Source organism: Bos indicus, chromosome 5 (genome assembly GCF_029378745.1).
Source record: "Bos indicus isolate NIAB-ARS_2022 breed Sahiwal x Tharparkar chromosome 5, NIAB-ARS_B.indTharparkar_mat_pri_1.0, whole genome shotgun sequence".
NCBI lineage: Eukaryota > Metazoa > Chordata > Mammalia > Artiodactyla > Bovidae > Bos > Bos indicus.
In genome coordinates this window covers 25,030,825-25,050,222 of record NC_091764.1, presented here as the reverse complement: position 1 = coordinate 25,050,222, position 19,398 = coordinate 25,030,825, and the positions used below count along the sequence as shown (strand labels likewise).

General features: G+C 36.1%; 2 protein-coding genes across 5 annotated transcripts in view; one reads left to right on the top strand and one right to left on the bottom strand.

Moving 5' to 3' along the window:
• LOC139183069 (uncharacterized protein C3orf20 homolog) overlaps positions 1–11,208 on the top strand; it is a 97,064-nt gene extending 85,856 nt beyond the window's left edge. The window contains exons 9-10 of the mRNA XM_070788971.1: positions 6,706–6,848; positions 11,095–11,208. Of these exons, the coding sequence (XP_070645072.1) occupies positions 6,706–6,848; positions 11,095–11,140 (189 nt within the window). The 3' untranslated portion in view covers positions 11,141–11,208. The remainder of the gene's footprint in view (positions 1–6,705; positions 6,849–11,094) is intronic.
• Positions 7,462–19,398, bottom strand: part of VEZT (vezatin, adherens junctions transmembrane protein) — a 79,609-nt gene continuing 67,672 nt past the window's right edge. For 3 of the 4 annotated variants that reach the window (XM_019960368.2, XM_019960369.2, XM_070788970.1), the window contains exon 12: positions 7,462–16,977. In XM_019960368.2, coding sequence (XP_019815927.2) covers positions 16,463–16,977 — 515 coding nt within the window. In that variant the 3' untranslated portion in view covers positions 7,462–16,462. Of the gene's footprint in view, positions 16,978–17,027; positions 18,046–19,398 lie in introns of those variants that run through there. The other variant, XM_070788969.1, reaches the window with a different exon arrangement.

Genomic DNA, 19,398 nt, shown 5'->3' with positions numbered 1-19,398 from the left:
TGAATTAAATTGGTGAACATCACAGCCATGAGGAATGCAGTGGCTCAGGAAGCAGACCTGAAGATATAGTCACCACTAAAACTCAGACAAAAGTTTCCCAATAGCATAGAACAGCATGCCAAATTGTCATAAGCATTTGATGTGTATTGTGTGTGTGTGTATGAAGTTGCTTCAGTCTTGTCCAACTCTGTGTGACTCTATGGACTGTAGCCCACCAGGCTCCTCTGTCCATGGGGATTCTCCAGGCAAGAGTACCAGAGTGAGTCGCCATGCCCTCCTCCAGGGGATCTTCCTGACCCAGGGATCGAACATGTGTCTCTTACATCTCCTGTATTTGCAGACGAGTTCTTTACCACTAGTGCCACCTGGGAAGCCCCTAGATGTGTATTAATCTCATCTTAATTACCACTGTAAACCTGTAAGTCAATTATCTGAGAGGTGGGAATACCCCACTACACAAGATCTGGCATGCAGGGGGAACTACTGAACGTTAGAAAGAATAAGAAGAGGAGTTAGAACCATTTATTATGACAATATTAATTAATGACTTACCATTATGTTTACTTTTCAAACCCTCGTTGACCTCGTAACATAGGAATAATTGTCCTTTAAGTGAGGAGATGGGAACTCTGGAAGTGAGCACAGGCATCAAGTGGTAGGAGACCAGAGACTCTAACCTAGTTGTTTTGACTCCAAATCCAGTCAAATTTGTACCTTAGCAACCCCCCACAGGTTTATTCTTGTTTTGGAGCACCATAAGAGCATAAACAGTAGGAGACTTGACCCTGGACAAAAAAGAGCCTAACACTTTTTTTCCACCCAGTATAATTTGGCATCTAACTCTGTCTTACCACGGTCTTACCTTGTTGGTGTCACGTCTAAGTTTGTGGGACCTTATTTGACATCTCTGCATCATTTTACACTGCTGATCGTGGTCCTGAGACTCTGCTCCAGTGGCTTTCATGTCACATAATTCTACCCCTCTAACCCATGGTTTTTGTACTAAACTTAGCCTGAATAATGGCTAGTATTTATTGAATGCTTCTGACATGGTAAGTATTGTCCCAGTCTTTTTATATGTATTCACATGTAGTAATTTATTTAATCCTCATAATAATCCTATGAACCAGGTGTTATTATTGACTTTCTTGAAAAGAGGAGATTTAGCAACAAAAGAAAAATAAGATTTTTTTTCTACATCAAAATTAAATATGTTTATTGTCAAGGGACACTATTAAAGAGTGTAAACATACTCACAGAAGGGGAAAAACTTGCCAAGCATATATCTGATAAAAGATTAATATCCAGACGATATAAAGAACTCCTAAAACTCAACAACAAAATAAACCAATAGCCCAATTGGTTTATAAACCAATAGCTCAATAAAAAATGAGCAAAGAACTTGAGCAGGCATTGCTCTGTGTGTAAAAGTCACTTAGTTGTGTCCCACCTTTTGCAACCCCATGGACTACACAGTCCATGGAATTCTTCAGGCCAGAATAACAGAGTGGGTAGCCTTTGCCTTCTCCAGGGGATCTTCCCAGCCCAGGAATCGAAACCAGGTCTCCTGCATTGGAGGTGGATTCTTTACCAGCTAAGTCACAAAAGAAACCCAAGAACACTGGAGTGGGTAGCCTTTCCCTTCTCTAGGCAATATTCCCGACCCAGCAATCAAAACCAGGTCTCCTGCATTGCTCTGAAGATACCCAAAGGCCTCACCTTTCTTGATCTTTTAGCAGCATTTGACATGTTAATAGATGGGGAAACAGTAGAAACAGTAAGAGACTTTATTTTGGGGGACTCCAAAATCACTGCAGATGGTGACTTCAGCCATGAAATTATAAAGACGCTTACTCCTTGGAAGAAAAGTTATGACCAACCTAGACAGAATATTAAAAAGCAGAGACGTTACTTTGCCAACAAAGGTCCATCTAGTCAAGGCTATGGTTTTTCCAGTAGTCATGTATGGATGTGAGAGTTGGACTATAAAGAAAGCTGAGCACTAAAGAATTGATGCTTTTGAACTGTGGTGTTGGAGGAGACTCTTGAGCATCTCTTGGATTGCAAGGCGATCCAACCAGTCCATCCTAAAGGAAATCAGTCTTGAATATTCATTGGAAGGACTGATGTAGAAGCTGAAACTCCAATACTTTGGCCACCTGATGTGAAGAACTGACTCACTGGAAAAGACCCTGATGCTGGGAAAGACTGAGAGTGGGAGGAGAAGGGGACGATTGCTGGGGTCCAGCCCTGGCTGATCCAGGGTATTCGAAGGAGAGACGGCATCAGTGACCTATTTATTTAAATATTTATCAAAGATATAAAGAGTAATAGAATGAGGATAGCTCAGTGAGGAAATTCAGTGGAGGAAAGAGGCTGAATAATTCAGCCAGAAGGTGAGAGAAAGAACGACATGGGGAGACCAAGTTTTGGTGAACAAGGCCCGCACTTTATTTTCCAAAGTAGTTTTTATACCTTAAGTTATGCATAAAGGATAATGGGGGAAGGGGTAGAGTCATGCAGTAAGCCAGGCTTTCTTCCTGCAAACTTATCATATGCAAAAGTTTAGGTGATTTGCATCATCTTCTGGCCCGGAGGCCTGTTAACATCTTAAGACCCTTTCTTCAGAAAACTTATTTTTCTCTAAAGGTGATTAGGCAGGCGCCACCCTCCAAAAGCATTAAAGTTGCATTCCTATAGGGCAAAGGTGTGGTGGGCTACAACAAAAAAGAATTAACTCAAGGGTCCAAGGTTACAAACATTAAAGCTACTACTTACACCAATTATATTAATCAATACACTGCCAGGGACACAGCAGGTAAGGGATATGGAGACTTAGCAGCAAACATTGGCCCAACAAGTGAAAAACCCTTCACCAATACAATTTCTAATCAACTTTTTAACTACTCAAAGGAATCTGTATTTAGACAGTTTAGAACGTCTCCTGCCTCTCACAGTTGGGAAGCTCTAAACAATCACATGTGGCTGGAAAAACCTATTCAGGTAGGCTAGAGGATTTCCAAAGGAGTTTGTAAGTTGAAACACTGTCACACCCAGGAACTTTATTAACTGGAGCTATAAGTTAACTCTTTTTTCAGAGAGAGGTAGTGGGGGACAGCCCCCCGTAAAGTCAGAGGTGTAGGTGAAAGCACAAAGCAGAAAGTAGGCAGACTGTGGTTATGGGGGTAGATGCTCGAGAATTTCCAGGGGGACTCCTGAGGCTCGATCCCGCCTTTGCGTATGCCGAGCCTCCTTCCTCATGACCTTTGCCACGGGTGGAGTTCCTTACGCTGGCTCCCGGCAGTGATAGACTTCCAGTTGAGCTATTCCAGATCTTGAAAGATTATGCTGTGAAAGTGCTGCACTCAATATGCAATATGCACTCAATATGCAATATGCCGGCTCCCAACAGACGATGGAGGATGAGATGGTTGGATGGTATCACCGACTCAATGGACATGAGTTTGAGTAAACTCTGGGAGCTGGTGATGGACAGGGAGGCCTGGAGTGCTGCAGTCCATGGGGTCACAAAGAGTCGGACACGACTGAGCAACTGAACTGAACTGACAATTAATCACGGCCTCTGTTATAAAATACTTTGTTCATTCAGCTTCAGAACACCACTCTTATGTCTGACTGCTCTCATTCAGTCTTGGCAGTTTCCTTTTTATCTCCTGATTTCCAGCTTCAGATACCCCAAAGAAAGATCTCAGCTTTCCGACTCTATCATCTGACCTATATTCATACCTTTAACCACATCCCAAACTGTGACATCTCCTAGTCTGGATCTCTCCCCTAAACTCATATATCAAATTGCTTGTTCCTATTTCCACCTAAAGATGAATAAGTATTTCATATGTAGCCTATCCAAAATCAGTTCAATTTCTACCCAAACCTTACTGGGTGCTCCTTCTCAATAAATGACAACTCTGTCCCTCCAGTTTCTCAAGCTGAACACCATAGAAGTTTCTAGACCTCCCCTTTCTTATACTGCACATTAATTACATCAGCAAGTCCTGTTGGCTCTGCCTTCAACATAGATCCAGAATTTGATCACCCCTGACTGCCTTCACTACCACCACCCAGCATCCCTCACACAGATCACTGCAATAGCCAACAGATCTGCAAAAATCTAAGCCATGTTACTTTAATGCCCAACAACCTCCAAAGGCTTCCTAAGTCAAAGTAAAAGCCTTGTTCATTTCAAGACCCTCCCTGACTGACCAGCCCCTTTCTTGTGGGGCTTCAGCCGCTCTTGCCTCTTTACTTCTGTTCCTGCCTCAAAGCCCTTTCACTTACAGCTTCTGCAATACTCTTCTGTGGGGGATGGTTCCCTCACTCCCTCACACCTGATCACCATAAAAAGCATTCTGCATCCTCCATATCCCTCTTGCATGAGTGCTTAGTCATGTCTGACTCTTTTGCAATTCATGGACTGTAGCTCACCAGGCTCCTCTGTCCATGGGATTCTCCAGGCAAGAATACTGGAGTATTAAAAAAAAAAAAATTATACTGGAGTAAGTTGCCATTTCCTACTCCAGGGGATCTTCCTGACCCAGGGATTGAACCCACATCTCTTCTATCCCCTGCATTGGCAGGCAGGTTCTTTACTGCTAGTGCCACCTGGGAAGTCCAGCATGCAGCATACACTCTGATTAAATGGCCATTATAACTTTGGCTAGCTGAAAAAACAAAGAAGGGAGGGACTTGGGAGGGTATGCAACTTACAGAGTATTTTTAAAAAAGTATTTATTTGGCTGCATCAGGTCTTAGTTGAGGCACTCGGGCTCTTCCATCTTTGTTGCGGCATGCAGGATCTTTAGTTGCGGCTTGGGAACTAAGTTATGACAGGTGGGATTTAGTTCCTTGACCAGTGATCAGATCTGAGGCCCCAGCATTGAAAGTATGGCATCTTAGCCACTGGACGTCCAGGAAGTCCCAATCTACAGAGTTTTAATGAACATAGATTATGTGATAGATTAAAAAAATTTCAAAGCATAGGTCCCATGGGGAAAATAACATCAGGAGTCTTTATTTGATAAAATGCTGAGAACATCTGGATTATTTATTCCAGGTTTTGAAGCTCAACTGAAACTCAAATTCAACATGATTTCAGTAAGAAAATACTTAAAATTTTAATACCGTGTCTAGTCATATCCTGGCTTCTGGACACACACAAACTTAAGGTTTGTTTTTTTTTTTTTTCCTAGTCTAACATTTCTCTGTATTTTGACTAAGTTATTTCTCCAAGAACAAAAGATTGCTGCTTTGTCCACTTTTTTCTAGGCTTCAATTTCAACCTAAGAGGGGATGGCTTATATGGATGATTATAAGCCCCAAATAACAATGAAATCCTGCACATTTGCAACTTATCAATTTCTTAAACTACATTTTTTTCTATTATACAAATGTTTCACATTTATCTTTGTAGAAAAAAATAGCTAAGTTACCCTGATATCAATGTTTAAGAGATTATCATTGTTAAATTCTTCCGATCTTGTGAAATATTCATACACTGAACACAGTACCTTTGTCACTGCCTATCATTAATCATGTATCTAAGTACAGGCAAGATAAGTAGCTTCACGACTAACAGCCAGACATGGGTGCTAAAGAATAAAGTCAAAGAATGTGTTTCAGATCAAGGAACCACACCAAGCTCCATCTCAGCCAGTGTTTATAGATGATCCCAGAAAGGAAACAAGAGAAATTCTTTTGTTCCTAAAATGAAATAATAATAATTATTCTCTTCCTTGAGCAAACCTTGCAATAGGACATCCCTTCATGATTTAAAGATCATGCTAAGAGGAAAGAAATAACATGTCATCATAGAGAACAACTGTTTCTTCTGAATCTTACAGTCCCGTTAAAGCACTTGTATTGGACAACTTTAAAAATACGGTATACTTACTTCTTAGGTTATTTTCTGTGTTGGAACCAGCTACATTGTTTTAAAACTACTATCTCCTTCCCCTGCCACCCCTTCTTAACCTTTCTAGCCTCTAAAAATTGAATAATTTCCAAGATGCTCACCTGTGCCTAAATATTAGCTCTCTTGCACCCTGGAAGGAAAAGACAAATATGGCTTTACATAGTGGAACTCTATCTCTTTAAGAAAGAGACAATCTGACAATCTTACTCCTAGAAGAGGATTTTGGAAGTCTAGTCCAATTCATAAATGACAACTGTCTTTTTCTATTTTATTTGGAAGCTAATTACTTTATAATATTGTGGTGGGTTTTGCCATACATTCACATGAGCAACTGTCTTTTTCTTACTGAGCAAACTGTGGCTCATTATGATTAAATGATTTGTCTGAGACTGAGAAAGTAGCTTTGTCCACAGTCCAACTCTACTGACTTCCAATTCAGGTCTTTCTACTTTATCCTAGAGGTTAGCTGTAAAATTAAATGTATCCACAAGTAGCTTACCATAATGATGAAGGCTGGTTATCCTTTTAGAATTGGTTTGGACATTGGTTCTGCCACCTCATGTGTATAACTTTGAGTGAGAAAACAACTGAGCCTGTTTTTTTTAATCTTCAAACAACATATCTGGATTCTAGGAACATGTTTATTACCTAACATTATTTTGTATATAAAAATTAATATTTTCTTGTACAGACACATCTAAGATGTTACTTCAAACAAACAGGACTAATTTTCATCTGGCCATTTTCTCTAAGAGTTTTATTAATTTTTACAGATGTATATTCGGGGAAAATTACTATTTGCCAACTTTATTTTCAATGGTTATGGCACATCTGCTAAGGATCTTCAAAAGCAAACTGTGAAGACAAGGAGTGATTATCATATGGGATATTTCCTACCCAATGACTTCAGGATCCGGTAGAGTAAACTATATACAATCTACTTTATCTTTGCATTTTTAATTAAAAAAATCTCAGACAAGAGCAAAATTTCCTTGCCTCAAATCTTTTCTGCAAAGGGGTAGCTTATTTATTTAAAAGTTCAGTTCAAGGAAGATCACTTTCTCTTTAACCAGCATTCAGTCTGAAGAGCCACTGTGGAATTACCATGAATGTTCCCAAGTCTATAGCTAAGCTTAGGAAAGTTAAAACCAACTTTCCATTCATTACACAGGAAAAGTATGATCCACAGGACCTTAACTCCCTTATTAGTTCAACAGGCCCTTTCTGTAAGGGAGGTCATGTAAGGCAACAAATGTAACAGGATGAGAATGTCACAGAGAATGTTAAAATGGAGTTTTTACACTTAACCTGCTGCTTTTGCGCTGATAAAGTCTCATGTGAGGCACCTGAATGATCAAACAAACTTAGACTAATGAATCCAAGGCTTTCCTAGACAACCACTGTCTTTTGGGAAAAAATATTGGGGAAAAAAAAAAAAAGTCCAATAAAAAAATAAAGACAGAAGAAACAGAAAAAGAAATTTTATCTTTTGGCTAATTCATGTGACAAACACCAGAATACAAAAGGTACAAAGTATAAAGAAGTACAGATTTTATTGGAGACTTAGGCTAAGGAGGAACGACAATAATAGAGATATGTACAAACCTACTGTTGGGATTTTGTAAAATCTTTTAAAACAGTTCACAAAAATGCATTATGATAAAATACATAGAGTTATCAAAGAAATTACTGTTCAAAAAAGGTTATACTCTCAAGTCTTCAAGTAGGGTTGGAAACGTAGTTTTACCATATAAAACATAAGTAGTCAAAAAGTAAAAATTAAAGCATCTCTGAAAGAATATTTTCAAATGATATTTAAAAAATACACCTTAACACTCTGAAAATATCTAAAGTGAAGGCAGACTTTAGAAACTTCCTATGTAAATAAGCATCAACTTTGTAGGACAGTATGCAAATTCCTATTGTCAGTGTTCATAAATAACCATGTTAAAAGTGAGTAGACAGGCCCCTTCCCATAACCAAGAATACTTACTGTATATAAACATAAGCTGGGCTAACTGTCAAGAAATAAAGTTAACTGTGCACTGATATAAGAATGCAGATGACAGAACTTCTTCATGTTTGGGTGAACACAAAATGTCAAATTCTGGCAGAAGATGAAAATAAGGCTCACCTATTAAATCTATATAGTCCATTAGAGAAAAAAATGAATGAGAAGACTTGAGGCATAAATTAAGAGTGAATTTACAAGACAATAAAACACATTTAAATCATTTAGCTTTAAAATTCAAAATCAGTAGACCCATAGTCTACTCTTTTATTAAGAATATATACACACACACAGAGTAACATGTACAGTGCTTTGATTTACACAAACAGGAAAACATTGTGCAAAAAGAAAAACATTGAGAAGCGTAAACATAGCAAGATTTAAAAGGCAAAAATAACAGAATCCATGGGATGAAGCATCTACATAACGAATGTAATACAGAAATAAGCCCAGGGTTGAGTTCTTCAGATGAGCCTCGACAGTCTCTCAGTCCTATGTTAAAGGACACCTCACTGGCCAGAGTTTTCTAGTGTGACAAGGCTTGGAAGAATAGCACAGTTTTAGCTGCTTTCACAGGTACAGTCCCTGCTTAGTCTGCAATTACTTCAAACATGGTCTAAATCTACTGAAATGCTAGTATTACCAAAAGTATACATTTTCATTGTGTATTAATAACCTTTGGTGTATAATATACAAATATTATTTTGTATAATATACAAATATTATATTGTATAATACAATATACAAATATAATAACCAAAGGTGTATAACAACCTTTGGGGGTGTTTTCAATATGCCTGTTCAGAAATCTTGTTCTCCAAATTAAATAAAAACATGTATATGACTATAGTGATGTTATAATATGAGGCCATTTGATAAATCAACTAGGTCAGAATATTTTAAAAATCCAGAGCAGCAGGGAACAAAAATAAAGAACCTTGCTAAAAATCTTATAGCAGATTCCAAAATGCAGCCCACATTGAGTCTAACAGGGATGGAGCATCTACAAATGTTGCTCAAGTTCTCCCCAGATCTGAATTTCAAAAAGCAAGCTGAAAGCAATGTGGTAGATTCAGTAACAGATTAAAAGAAAAAGGCATTAAATTCCAGAAACAAGAGTTTAAGAATCACCTACAATGCAGCAAGAAAGCAAAGACTTTTTAGAATACCTTTTTAGAAACTACGAAAAATTAGTTAAATGAGACTGTGATACTATTGTTGAGTAGAAAGTTTTTGAGAAAAGCAAAAGCAGAAATCATGAATTTGGGGAGGAGGGAAATTTGTTTTGGTGGCTAAGTTGCTTACCCTAAAAATAGAGACCAGATAATAAAAATTTTAAGAACAATGCTTCTCACTGGCAATTAATAATAACCATATTATATACCACGTTCCTATTGTGATAAATTACTATAATGTCAAAGTCTGGTAAGACTATCTTGTCCACTGTCATCCCTCTATTTGAGAAGGATTAAGGAACCAATTCTTGTTCACACATAGGCACACATACAAAAAAAACATTAAACTCAGTATGTCTCGTCAGCTTCAGGTTGTCTTCAGCCTTCACACTCTTGACGTTCCAGGAATGATGCGCGAGTTTAGGTTGGTTCTAGGATAGGCCCAGGGGCCTGGTTTGATCTGGGATCCCTGGGACCATACCTAGAACAAACCCAAACAAAACCAAACTCCTTGGGAGTGTTTTCAGCTCAGGCAGACTTCTGGCTTTTCACTCATATGGACCTCCAGGGCTGTACCAGAACCATAAGCCAGTCTTTAAGGGATGGGTGTAACATATCTGGAGCTTTCTGTATGTCGACAGATGCTAGTACTGTGCTTGAGTAAGCATTATTTAAATCATGTTATGAACAGAAGTACAAGTTGGTGAAATAAAAGTGCAGAAAATACTGTGATTCAGCTAATACAGATTCCATTTGAGCTAATATATTATAGATGTACTTGGGAAGGGAAAAAGAATGTAATTACTTGTAAAAGACTGTGTTAGTTTTTAAAATATGTTCAATGATAAAATAATTTGTAGGTAGCCGACCTTTAAGAAAATGCTAAAAAGTGAAAAACGTCAAGTCCAAAATAGTGAAATTATCTCTTATTTGGAGAAACTCTTAAAATATAAATGAGAGGAGAAATATACTTGTGCAACAGTATCTCACAGAATATACTCACTTTTAAAAACAGTGTATTCCAAAGTATACACAACTTAAATACTGTCCTGTTGCAGTAAAATGTTTGATATTTAACAAATGAAATTAGTAAATAGAAATGAAACTAACTGAATCGCTCACAGGTTAAAATATATATTAAAATTTATAGCATTTAAAACATATGTATTTTAATTTATCACACATTTTAGGATATCCATAAAAATCAACTCCTTATTCATGTTAAACTTCTGTATATGTGAATTCTGGAATCAATTCACCCTCTTTTTGATTTACAGCAATTATACTAGGTAGAGTCATTTTCTTCTCACAACTACACTTAAAGAGAATTTTTCTCCTTGTATCACCAAACCAAGTTTGGCTTCATAACTATTTTGTAGTGGCAGCTTCAACTTAAGACAGTGTTTTGGATCATCTATTTTTTGATGAAAATTGTATCATAATTCCCTTCTAGCAGCATGAATAACTGAAAGCTGACTTTGAGGCATGGCCATAAAATAAGTGGGCTGATTCTCTAATTACCGTGTAATTAGATGGCAGGATGAATCAACATATGGTTACTAAAACACAATCAGACTTTGGTAAAAGCAAGTAGTTCAGTGCTGATATCAGACAAGTATCCCTTTCTGGACAGGTTTGAATTTTACTTGCAGATATTATATAACATGCAAATCTAATGTTTATTTTTCACAAGAAAAATAATCATGCTTGATTAACACATAAAATTATAACTTAAACATGCAAAATACAGAATGGCAGTGGGGATTTAGTCATTCAAGTATCTGTCAAGATCATTAGATCTAACACTTTTATGTTTGGCCAGCTTTTAATATACATTTAATTGAATAAAAGATAGTATCTTAAAAACTTGTATAATCAAAGAATAATTTTCCTGTGTATAATTGTTTTGAGTCTAAAATCCTTATTACCGTTCAGTTCTCCATAGTATCAATAACAAAACTTTCCTTATTTTCCAGGGCTCAACCTACTTCGTGTTTTGAAAATGAGGATACATTTCTCTAAAAACAAAACTGACATAACAAAAACAACCTAGCCAAAGAAATCCTTGGCATCGTGTGGTATCCAATTCAAATAGAAAGTACTATAGAAAAAGCTAATTTGACTACACTGGTTTTAATCAGCGCCAAAAATATTAGCAGCGTGAAATATATAGAAGGTAAAGTATGGAAACAAAATGGTTTCTTTGGTATACTGACAGCTCTTCTATTCTGAGAACAGGACTCTAATCTAGTACACTTAAAGACAGCAATGAAACAGGTAGTAAGTTATAACTCATGTAGTTAGGTATAATCCAGTTTTCCAGGTTTTCACTGAGTCAGTTTACTCTTTGTATTTTTTATACATTATGCTAGCTGTCTCAGTCAGCTGTTTTCCAAAACTGAAGCAGTCTAGAAGGAACATTATGAAGGCAGAGAAAGGCTATTGCTACAGGCACACTTCAGTGAGCAGTAATAGAGAATCAAAACTATTAGAAATCAAAGGCACAGCAGAATGACTTATTTAGTAAAGGGGCATATAGCTTTCAGTGCCTGAGTAGTTTATTACAGTAAAACTGTTGTTAGTAACAATCATTTTGACATCAAAATTTTTTCAATGTATTTCATATATTGCTTAAGAAGGCAGTGATGCATATTGTTTTAAAAAGATTTTCTTCAGTAATTCCAAAAAATTTAAAAGCTCTTTAGAAGTTTAAGCTCCACAGAAAACTGGGATATCTAGAATGACTCATTCCCCAAATATTCAGTTAGGCAGTTCTTACTAAATTAGCCATGCATGTTTAGTCTCAAACCAATAGTTCTAGAATATAAATCTTGGTGAACAGAGTTGAAGTCTACTTATAGTGCTCTAAGTTTTAAGTCTGCATACTATATTAGAACACTTAGCAAGAATAAAATATTTAACATTTTCCTAAAATATATACAGTGATTTATACAAAGATAGTCAAATTTTCTTTTATGGCTGAATTCATTAATGGAGAGTCTTAGAAACATCACCATATAAAAACTGAATTAATACTCTAAATGTATAGCAATCACATATTCAAACAAGTATTTTTAGCAAATTCTTAGTAAAGAACTAAGAAGCAAACAAAAGTATGCTGAGCAGCCAAACAGGTACCACAAAGTCCATGCACTGTACTGACAGAAAAGCCCCTTAAGCCTTGTTCAGTCTACTTACTCTTATTTTAGACACAATTCTAGCAAGCTTGGCAATCTGGTTTCTCAGTCCACAGCAGATTAGAAGCAGCAAGTTAGGGGCCTAGTGCGGGAAGCAGGCATACAGGACAGCAGCAAAAAGTGACAACTGATTATAAGGGAAGATAGAGAAACTGTGAAAAACAGATATGACTCAAAAAGCACCGCAACGCAAGGTCACGTAGTAAAGGGCATTCTATATCTCAGCAGCCCCTAAGGGTGGATTTCTGTTATCACCCCATGTTCTTAAAGATGACAAAGAAAATGCAGAGAAGTAGAAAGTATATTTAGAATATTTCTTATAAAACTGTTAAAAAAATAATGATTAAATGGATTTGCCTCAGTTAACTGAAAAATTAAATTATGCAAGGTAGCCGCCTTAGCATATGATATAGCCAATGATGATATAAATGGATTGTTACTGTATTTAAGATATTTTCCCTTCTAAAATATTTGTAGTTTTCTTTTTTTTTTTGGTTGCACCATGTGGCATGTGGGATCTTAGTTCCCCAATGAGGAGCTGAACCCATGGCCCCTGCAATGGAAGCATGGAGTCCTAACCATTGAACCACCAGGGTGTTACCTGTAGCTCATCTCGTAATTCTCAGTGTGATTTGCATAAATGTCTTATAAATAGAATTGGAGGGATAAATCAATCTTTATGCTTTTTCTGGTTATCCACTTTAGTTCAAATAATGAGCTATACTACAGCCTTATGGTATGCAGCTCTTGTTTTGTTCAGATAGAGAAACAATATGCTATGATTAAACCAGATCCATTGACCTTTTCTTCCCACATGATATAAATTTATCAAAATATTTCATATTTTACATTACTGATGATGTGTAAGTAAAAGTCAGTCATCAGAGTGAAATGACCTCTAGGGTTGCTTTTGACTAATACTCCAGTGACTTATAGTTGTATGAAATGTATCAGAACTTAATTCTTTTTATGCTTTAACATTAAAAACTTTACCATTTTTATTATGTGAATCAGAATATTACTATTTATTTTTCAAAAAAGTTGAGTTAAATTTTTTGACCTATTTTATTAACATATTTACTAACTGCTTACTAATATAAACAGGTCTTGTTTCCCAGCCTCAAAAGTTTTATTTTCTTTTTAACTATGTCTGAGAAGTCAGAAGTCACAAATATCATTTAGTAATTCAGAGAATTTGGGTTTTAATATAAAAACTCTCCATGATATTATTACTTCAGCTGCACTGATAGCTTTTAAATTATAGAGATCTGGGATTTAAACTCAGGTCTATCCTTCTATATTAATTCTTTAAAACCATATTCTTAAATTTCCATAGAAAGTTACCTTAAATGCATTTTTTTCTGACTTTATCTTCAACAACTTCAGAAATTAAACTTGAGTCAATTGCATGAGTTTCTAATGAAATATATTCACACGCTGTTAAGTACAATTGATTTTAATGAGGACTTAACTGTGGAAGTCAGATCAAAGAGACAACTTGTGAAAATAAGCAACGACCTGCCAATCCAGGACCAGCAAAAGTCTGGCCCTAGATAGGCCAGATATGTAGACTTTCACTGAAGGCTTGGGGAAAAAAAGGATTTAAAATATGATAACTGTCACCAGATCATTTACTGCCATGACTTTCCTAACTGTAGGCAAGGGGCAAAAATCTTGTCTTTAAGAGTGACCTAAATGCCTTTTTTCTAGAAACATTTATATTAAAAGCTCTCACGGTATTACTCCTTACAAGAATTATTCTGTCAAAATACCATTGTTAAATTTGGAAAGCACAATTACAAGTTTTCCCCACAGAATATTTTCCCCAGAGGGCTTCTTTTGGACAGAGGATGACAGCCATAAAACTAGTCACAAGCCTGATAAGGAAAATTGAAATATTCTGAGAAAAGTAACAAAAATATCTAGGTATGTTACACTGAGTTATTTATTTCCTAGGGTATTCATGGCAAGAACAATAAGGTCCTAGACAGAGTTGTTAGATTTTTACTGGGTATAAATATCACCTACATCTTGTTCCAAAATGACCACTAAGAATACTTGAGAGTACGGCCCCAAATCTGCATTAAAAAAAAATAAGACCTACAGTTTATTTTAATGCAGGTGGGCCCACGGGGGTGGGTGGAGGGCGGGGAGAGGAACAGAGAAACACTGACCGCTAGACTATTGTAAGAGAAAATAAGGAATTTTCACAGGTAAAATAATTTTTTACCTTGGAAATATTCTAAAAAATGACAAATTTTGAAAAGTACATAAAAGAACATTCAATTACAATTCCAAGACCCTTCTTATCATGATTTCAAGTAGAATTTTCATAGAACTAAGTAACAACTAGTGAATAAAACAGATCAGAATGGAAGGTTAAGAATTCCTGATTAAAAATAATAATAAAAAAGAATTCCTGATTAAAATTAGTCTTTCAAAATTAAAAAGTACCATTTTAGAAATTAAATAAAACTGGCATAATATAATGAAGATATTTCCCACAAACTGGTGTAGTAAAATATATATATATAATAATAGAATTAAAAATGATTAAACTCTAATTCTGTGTATAAGGTTATATAGATTTAGAGAAAGATTATCCAAGTTTTTCCATAATTCTAAATTCAAGGAAAAAAGGAGTTGGCAAACTAAGCAATTTCAAGTGAAAATAAACTCTAAGCATTATCATTTAAGACTGTAATAGTTACAACACAAAATTTTTTCTTGAAATTTAGCTATTTCTAAGTGTTACAGGCCCACCCTAACATATTGCTAAGAGCTTAATTATGGGTAAGTCCCAGAATATTTGGCAACTGGCAGAATCACTTATAGTATATGAAATCGCTATTATTCATATAAAGCAGAATGAAGTTTTTCCTCGGGACCAAAAATAAAATTCCTTAGATTACTGGAAAAAAAAAAAATACCCTTTGGTATACAAAAATTTACTCATTTGAAGTGCTAAGTTACAAGAATTTAAGTGTGTTTCTTTAACTCCAAAGGCACACTAGATTCATAATTTCCTTTCTAGGACAGTAGCATAGAGTTTTTCCTACATTTTCCTCAAATAACATCTGTAAACTATGTCAGTGCATAGGAGCTATAGGTAGTAAAAAACATATACTCTTGAAAATATCACTTTGAAAACGTAATCACAACACAAAACAGATGAAACTGAGACAATTTGGAAAGCAACGTCTTAGGAGGTAGTTTGTAAATAAAGTTATTAAGGAGACAAGGATGCTTTCCAAGAAGTCAACAGGATGTTTCCATAATCTTATTAAGGTGGAGAGGGTACAGCTTCAGGCTAGAAATTAGCAGCATCATGATTTACTGATGGCAATGGCACCCATTAACTCTAGGGAAACTGATGGAAGAAACCTTTTTATAAAGTCGGGGATGAGGCCTCGAACTACAGAGATCCCACTTTGGTATCATCTCTTTTAGTTGCAACAACAGAAAAAGATAAATATACAAAAATTTAAAGGATAATTCCTAAAAAGGTGCAATGTTTTTCTTTACAAGATCATTAAGAAATCTTAAGATACTGAATACACATACAAACAAGGACACATGTTACAACCCAAGTACTTTCGAAACCATGTTTTAGTTCCAAACCCCAGTACACATCAATTTCATGAATTCAACTTTTTTTATTCAGAACGTGTATCTTTAAGATTGGTATAAACAAAAATTAAATACAAACAACTTGTTATTGACATAATAGCTGCAGTTATTAACTGCGAGAATACAGTAAAAAGGAGCCTTACTAAATGTTAATATTCTTGCAACAGAATTATCCCAGTCATTTTATGGTAGTAAATTCTGGCAAGAAATGATAAATTCATTTGTTATTAAAGATACTTAAAGAGTTTCCAAGATCAATCAGTCATGCTGCAAATAAAACAGCAATTTATTCAAGAGAGCCCTTACCTTTCTCTTATTCTCCTAAAAGGTCTGCCATTTATAGGTAACTAGTATTTCCAGATCAGTTGTTCAAACCCAGGTTCTTCCTATAATTTCACATCTTAGCTTTAAACACAGTAAACTTACACTCATTTTCCCTTTCCAGTGGAATTTCTAGTCTTGAAGTTAAAACACTTTCACAAAAAAAGAATAAAATCCTTCACGTAAATCTTGGTTCTTACTTTTCTTCTACCTCATTTTCATTTTCTTGTATTATGTGTTCTTCCTCCTCATCACCAAAAGTCTGTTCCTGCATGGTGGTAAAGGAGAGAGATCTAGCAGCCACTTCTGCAGCGAGGCCAGCAGTGAAAGTGAAACCAGGGGACAGCTGTAGCTGTGCCAGCCTCTGCTTGATGGAGGGCTGTGATGAGACCCTGGGGGTTGGGTGGGCAGGGGCCAGGCCATCTACATCTGCCTGCGGAGACTCATCTTCACTCTCACATTGGTAATGTGCTCTTTCTTCAGCTCCTTGGAAGAAGACTTCATTTGCAGAATTGTCTTTACTTTTACCATCTACAGGGTATTCACATAAATACTCAGTCCTACTACTTATTTCATTGTCAGCTGTAGAGGTTTTATTATTTTCCTCTTCAGTATCATTTTTACCAACTTTCCCCATATCTGAATCCACTGATGGCTCTGAATTACTTATGGGTTCCACTGGGTCTACAGGAGACAAGGATTTCAACACAGCTTCAAAGAAAAAAAAAAAAAGAAAGAAAAATAATAACTAAAAACCCAGCAATGATTTAAACTTTAATTTAAACTCCAAGTAGGTTTTTCTTATAAAGAACAATAAATAAAAGCTAAATAAAACTTTCTAGTAAATCAAAGTAAATTTATAAAACCAGAGAACTTTATAAGAGATCAAATACCTAAGACATGAAATGAGATGGGGTTTTGATAAATATTTTAAAACACCTCATGTATTCTCTTAATTCAAACCATTAAAGCAGTGTTTTCAAGGTGTGGCTCTTGAACCAACAGCATCAGTCAGCATCACCTAGGAATTTTTTAGAAATGAAAATTCTTCAGCTCCACCCCATACCTACTGAATCGGAAACTGAAGGAGGACTGGCTAAGGTTTGACAAGCCCTCTGCTGGATTCTGATGCGCACACGAGTTTGAGAGCCACTGTACTAAAGGATAAGCAGCATGGTTTCACCCATAGTATGATAGACGAAACACCTAAGAGTAATTCAAGTAATAATCCTATCATCATCAACACACACATATTTACAAGTTAAAACATCATGGAAAAAAATGACAACATACAATTCAACTCACTTGTCAACCACCTCATAAGACCCTGATGACAGTAAAGCCGTAACTTCTACATATTTTAACGCCACAGAAAAATATAAAATAAAATAAAACCTGTATTCCATATCAACTACTGTACAAAGCGTAATACATAAATATTACATCCATACGGCAGAAGTTGTCCTTTCAAGGAAAATGAAGTTTTATTTAGCCCCTCTTGATGTTAGTAGGCAGTGGGTTGCTTGCTATGCAGTCTCTCCTCCCAGTATGAGGGGTTAGTACAATACAATATGTTATGAAGCATGACGGAAGAAAAAAAAGTGCGTCTTGAAGATCTGGCGTTTATTTTAAAAAATAATTTGTAAAACGTGTCCATTTCCAAGAAACAGATCCCTAAGCTGCAGTAACTCCACTAGAGAAGCAGCAACAACAGAAAAAAATGGCCACAGCAGGTTCCAGTGTAGAATTTCCCTCTCTAATTCCATTCGGACTTTACCCCTGTAGGCAGAGATGAAAACAACTCTGGAAGATGTACTGAAATTTTTCATGGGAAAAGCATTTTAAGGTATCAGCTTTTTACTTATTTTCATAAACTAAATTAGCATTATGCCTTTTCAAATATAAACTATCAAAAGCACATACCTGAAAAGAGATACTTCTCTCATCATTATATCTTTACCCATACTGTCAAGAGGATAGTTTTAAAGCCACATGAAAAAAGTTACTAAACAATAAAAAAGGATACAAGTTTATATACAGTGCTATTTTCAGACTTTGTGTACAACTTTGTGGACAGTGTTAGCTGATAAATCTGTTAATTCTTAAAGCAACACATATTAGAAGTTGATTGATATTCCTGATTATTGTTAATTAAATGAGGGCGGGTAATCTGTATAATGCATCAATGAACTAGTATGTTAACACTGTGCTAGAATATAAGCCTCCAGGACTGTACAGATTTCTGTCTCTTGATCTATGTGCTGGGGATTCAATAGTAAACCGTATCTTATTATCTACTTATTGAGTAATTTTCTAAATGAATACTGTGGGGGATAATAAAGCCCCTATTTAAGAATACTGTAATTTAATTTCAGAAACAAAAAAAATAGAACACACAGGAAACAATAGTGTCTAAAATCTAATACTCCTAATCTCTGATTTACGAAGGCCCAATATATGGACAAGCAGGTTGCAGGAACTCTCTGCTTTTTGCTCAAGAAATCCTTTCATTTCACAACAGTGTCCCCTGCGTGCAAGGCTCTGTAGTAGTGGGAGAGGTGGCAGGACTGGAACAGTACGAGTGGGACTCATGGAGGAAAGACTGGTGGAGAGGACAGGATGCCTGTGAAAGGGATCACCACGAATACTTTTCATTAATAAAAACAGCCAGCTTGCAGAACCATTGTCTAATTAGATATAAGTAGAGAAAGATATCTATATTAGAAATAGTGCGGAATACAGTTGAATATGGGGGACTCATGATGGAGGCTTGAAACCAGGAATCAGAGTTAAAAACTGTAGGTTTTTAAGACAGAGAGCTATTATCTATGTGCTGTTTGAGAAAAATCAAATTAGTTTTCAAGGACAGACAGAAGCAAACCTAAAGGCTTAGAAGCTATCTTTAAGAATAGCTTAGAAGAAAAAGGTATTGAAAATGCAAGTCAGCTAAGAGGCTATTATAATATATAAGCCTAAGTTTATAAGTGTGTGTTAGTAGCTCAGTCATGTCCGACTCTTTGCAACCCAATGGATGGTAGCCCGCTAGGCTCCTCTGTCCATGAAATTCTCCAGGCAAGAATACTGGAGTGGAGAGCCAATCCCCTTCTCTACTGGATCTTCCTGACCCAGGGA